The sequence below is a fragment of the Leptodactylus fuscus genome, chromosome 1 (assembly GCF_031893055.1).
Source record: "Leptodactylus fuscus isolate aLepFus1 chromosome 1, aLepFus1.hap2, whole genome shotgun sequence".
Taxonomy (NCBI): Eukaryota; Metazoa; Chordata; class Amphibia; order Anura; family Leptodactylidae; genus Leptodactylus; species Leptodactylus fuscus.
In genome coordinates, this window is record NC_134265.1 from 128,579,132 (window position 1) to 128,584,434 (window position 5,303).

Below are 5,303 nucleotides of genomic sequence, written 5' to 3' on the forward strand. Positions count from 1 at the left end.
CTCACGGCCGGACTCGGCATGACAGGTTTGCGTCTTCTGCATGCAGAATACAGAAACCTGAAAGCGGAGTTCGGGGGCTGGTGTGAACCCAGCACTATCTGGCAATAAGCAGGGGAGGGCTTCTTGCTACATGGGAGAGGAATCTGTGAGAAATATACCTTCCCTCCACAACCAATTTCTGCACAGGTGTCACAGTACATATGCACAGTATGTATGTGCATGTGTGTGTATGTAAGTATGTGCATGTCTGTGTAATTTAAAGTAACTTTGGTTCACCTCCTAAAAGTCAGTGAAATAAACATAAACTTTTTTTATCAGAATGATTGTAGCATTTTATTCATTTTGGCACTTGTAAAACATCTAGTAGTTGCATACAATAAATGTAAGGGGTTTTGAAGGATAATCATTTGCAAAAAATACCAACAAGACATGAAAGATTATTTCTCATTGCAGTATGAAAATCCCGGTTTCGGAGAGTATAAAGAAGAGGATTAATTAATGGAATTACGACAGCATAGAAAATGGATACAACTTTATCTACACTTAGCATGTATTTTGTGGAGGGCCGTATATACATAAAGATAATTGTGCCATAGAAGGTTAAGACAACAGTTAGATGAGACACACATGTTGAAAAAGCTTTACTTCTACCTATCTGAGAAGGCAAGCAATAAATCGCTCTCATAATCTGTACATAGGAAGTACTGGTTAGAAACAAGGAATATAATATGATGATCCAAGCAAAGACATAATATATTACATCCGTAGCCAAGGTTTGATTGCAAGAAATATTTAACAGTGGTATAAAGTCACAAAAAAAGTGGTTAATGATTCTTGGCCCACAAAAAAAGAATCTTGAACTTGGAATGACTAATAATAGACTGCTCAAAAATCCACAAATCCACGACCAGAAGGCCATCTGCTGACACAGCTTGTTATTCATAAGAATAGTATAACGCAATGGTTTACATATAGCCAAGTACCGATCATACGCCATTACAGAAAGGAAAAACAGCTCAGTGAATCCTAAGGCATAAAAAAAGTAGCCCTGGGTAATACAGCCATTATAAGAAATTGTGTTGTTGTCAGTCATAAAGTCTAGCAGCATTTTGGGCACTGTCGTAGTAATGTACCAGATCTCAAGGAAAGAGAAATGGGATAAAAATATATACATGGGTATATTTTTAAGTCTACGATCCACGGTCACCATTACGACAATGAGCATATTTGCAGCAATGGTCAAGAGATAGAAAGCTAAGAATATGACAAAAAAAATGATCTGCACTGGCCTGCTGCTGGGAAATCCCAAAAGTATGAAAATTTCGGTGTCGCTTTTATTCCTGGATTTCATGTTCTACAGCAGCTCACTACAGGGAAATATAAAATAATGGCAAATTCAAATAAATATTCTGGTTACGAGAGTGAAGATTTCAAGTACTGCAACATTAATATATATAATATATAAACACAAAGACAGTATACTACTGTGTATGTTAGGTTGGTAATAATCTGAACTTTGTAATATGAGAAGTGGGGTTTTGACTATTGAGTCCCTAAATAAATGAGGGTTGCATGAATGAGGGTCCTTTGTGCCTCTGCCTGAATGGAGTGAAAGTCCTGAAGATGAAACTCCATTCCATAAATTTGTTTGAGACTGCTAAAGAGAAGTCAAATACAGTGCAAATACAGAGCCCGTAGAGTTGGATGGAGCAACAACATGTCTACACAACATTTGATCCATTAAGACTGTGGTACAAGGGATTCTTGTGCTCATGATCGGTGGGGGTACCGGTGGTCAGACACTTATCCCCTACCCTGAGTGTTCTCGATTGTGAGCCCTAATTGGGGCAATGAGTTATTATAATATTCCTAAAGCACTGCAAAATATGTTGATGCTAGATAAGTGAGCAATAGCAATGATAAATCCTGTGTAACCCTTACAGATGCCTGATGAATATTTTTTTACATTAAAATTTTCAGAAGATAAAGGAGCAACCTGACTACAACACAAAACTCATACATACTGATTTTCAGTTAATGTTTATGTCTTGGTAGTTGTCCTTATTTGCTTATGTGGTTTCATCTGACAGCAAATTCATGTTGTACTTCATTAGTATAATATACAATTTATATGTAATTTAAGGTTTCAAAATTCAGACTCAGTTCACATTAGAACCTTGGCTTTTATTAGGGCAATGAAAGCTTTGAAAGATCCATTATCATCCAACAGATGTTATCGAATCCTGATATATCTCTTTGACCTACTCTAATGCTATTCTTGCCACTAAAAAAGTAACATAACCTTAGCAGAACAAAAATACCTAAATGTGAGACCTGACAGAGAGAATTTTACATGGCATCTCTACTTTTCCAACAGTACATAACAGCACATAATCCAATAATCTAATGAAGCAATATTGTAAAGATTATAGGAGTAATATCTTATTGATGAATGTCATCCTTTTAATGAATAAGTACCTCTGTAGCTTCTCGAAGATCCCTGGGAGTAAGACTTGTCCACAATAAATGAGCATAGCAGAGAATTGCACATATGTAATAATGAACATTGTAAAATTCAGTTTCAACCATGTAGTTTATCACTTTATATTGCTTGTGTCTTTCAGGGGACCATTTACTGTAATCTCATAAGACATGACAAGCATAGAGAATAATCACTGGGGCCTTATTAACTATTTACATATCATTTATGCATAGTACATCAAAAGTACATTGGGCGAGAATATACAACTCTGGCCCACACTTTTAAGTGAGTACAAATTAAACTTTATAATAGATAGTAAAAATATGGAAATTAACTTTGTCACGGGATGGTTAGAGTCCGGCAATAGGCAATGTGTAATATATATTTCATGTGGAATGTATTCTCTAACCTGTTGTAAACATCAGTGTGTAGTTGGCTGATTCGGGTCTAGTGTGTTAGCACATTGTATGCAAATCCCTCTAACTAGTGAGGACCAGTGAGGACAATGGGTGGAGATAATCTGATCAGTGTCTCCAAGAAGATGTTGGACTGTGCATTGTTCAAAAGAGACAGGGAGTCTGCTCTCCTTGGCATAGGTGAGGGGGGAAGGATCTGTGACTCAGCCCTTCCCACCCCCAGATATAGGAAGTAACAGTTTAGTATATAGATGTAGCTAGCAGTTAGTATGTGTTAGCCGGCCTGTGCACAGCTCTGTAGAGAGCCAGGATTTAGTTACAGGACCAAGGAGCCAAAGCTATCATTGGATTGTGACTTCTGTGGACTTATTGTTATTACGGTTGATGTGACCGCCGCCGGCTACTAACTTTGTGGATTACAATAAATTGCTGTTGTCTCCCGACCTCTTGCGCCCGTGTTGATTCAAAAGACCATCCGGAGGAAGACGTATACCTTCGCTCCGTGACAACTGGTTGGCAGCGGTGGGATCAACAGCGGACAGCGAGATGGACTACAACAGCTCAGCGATTAATGGAGCCACAACCTCAGAATACAGGAACTGGACTATGGCAAGTCTACAAGTAAGGGCCCAGGAACTAAACCTGAGTTACCAGGGAAGAACGAAAGATCAACTGATCGAGGCACTGGAGGAGATGACCCTGCAAAGCGACCATGAGGAGGGCTGCCCCCAGGAGACAGGAGAGATACGGGAGTGGCAGGTACAGACCCAAAAGAGCAGATGGGTTGTTTTGTATGAGGAGGAATTGGCAGTGCTGGGGCTAGGAGCAACTGCAGAGCAAAGGAGTAGAGCATTACAGAGGGCTCAGGAAACGGAGAAGGAGGAACAGAGAATGGCGCATGAAAAGGAAAGAATGGCGCATGAAATGCGAATGGCTGTGATAACTACGCGGAATTATAATCAAACGTCGACCCCCAGCCCAACAGTGAGAGAACCACCATATGTCTCCCATAAACACTTCAAGACCTTTGATGAAGCGGCTGGGGATGTTGATGGATATTTTCAGGACTTCGAACACCAGTGCCGCCTGATGGAAGTCCCAGAGAAGGATTGGGTCCGGTATCTGGTGGGGCACCTACGAGATGGGGCTGCGGAAGCTCTCAGAGCCATGGACCCTAGTGATCAGCGGGACTATGAGGCCATTAAAAGAGCGGTGCAGAAGTATTATGCAGTCACTCCAGAGTCCTACCGAGTTCAGTTCCGCTCTTTGTCTTACAATGGGGGAAGCTCCTTCCACATGTTCGCCCACAAGTTGAAGCAAGCATGCAAGCGCTGGCTAGAAGGAGAGGAGGCTGTCACAGTCGATAAGATCCTCCAAGTCATACTTAAGGAACAGTTCTTTTCCCAGTGCCCCGCTGAGATCCGTGAGTGGGTGCTGGAACGGAACCCAGCCACAGTGGAGCAAGCTGCTTCTCTTGCAGATGAGGGCCTGACCATCAAGCCGCAGTGGAAGAGGTTGTTTGCAGAGGAGCGGAAAACTACCACAGTCCGCCAGACACCCTTCAGCCAGCCACCCACCTTTCGTGTCCGGCCTCAGGATTACAATTCCCCCTCTACCCCTGCCCCAGCCCATCGGCCTCCAGCTATGAACAACCCTGTCCCTAGACAACGACCCACTGGAAGAATGCTAGAGCGCAGATGTTTTGGGTGCGGGCGGCCTGGACATTTGCAAGCTAGTTGCCCTGTTAACATGGGGGCACGGGCCACCGTGGCATCTCGGCCTATTCACTACCTGGGAACCACCCCTAGGACAGAAAGTTTGGCCCCATTTCCAGATGACTCCATGAATGACCCATCTGTTCCACCTCCAGGGGTCTATGGGATTCAGCCTTCCGCCACACATCCCGCAAACCTTCAGAGGAAGCACTTGCAGGAGGTCCTACTGGATGGCCGAACAGTTGTTGGATTCCGGGACTCGGGAGCTTTCCTAACGGTAGCGGACCCCCGAGTGGTACGACCCGAGGCCCTAGAGGAGGGCCCTGGCATTTCTATCAAGTTGGCAGGGGGTACTCAAAGACGTATTCCTAAAGCTACCGTGGAACTCGACTATGGTTATGGACCAAAACGATGCACAATTGGTGTGATGAGCGGGCTGCCGGCCGATGTTCTGTTAGGCAACGATGTTGGAAATCTACAGTGCCACTTTGTGGGAGCAGTGACCCGAAGCCAAGCTCAGGGAGAAGCCAACATGGATCCACCGGATTTTCTGACAGATGCCAGCCCTTCAACCCTACAACTTTACCATTCAGTACCGCCGAGGGAACCAACACCAGAACGCGGATGGGTTATCCCGGCAGGAGGACATATGAGCTATAGAGACTGATGTGCATTCCCCAATTTACCTGT

The 5,303-nt window shown here is 43.4% G+C and overlaps 1 protein-coding gene across 1 annotated transcript; it reads right to left on the reverse strand.

Annotated features, from left to right (window-relative positions):
* Window positions 1-403: 403 nt before the first annotated feature.
* On the reverse strand, window positions 404-1,351 carry LOC142189589 (olfactory receptor 6B1-like). Its single transcript, XM_075262198.1, has one exon. The coding sequence runs from the start codon at window positions 1,349-1,351 to the stop codon at window positions 404-406; it is 948 nt and encodes a 315-aa protein (XP_075118299.1).
* Window positions 1,352-5,303: the final 3,952 nt, after the last annotated feature.

Excerpts from the sequence above, each read along its gene's own strand:
- LOC142189589 (XM_075262198.1), bottom strand. The coding sequence starts at position 1,351 with ATGAAATCCAGGAATAAAAGCGACACCGAAATTTTCATACTTTTGGGA.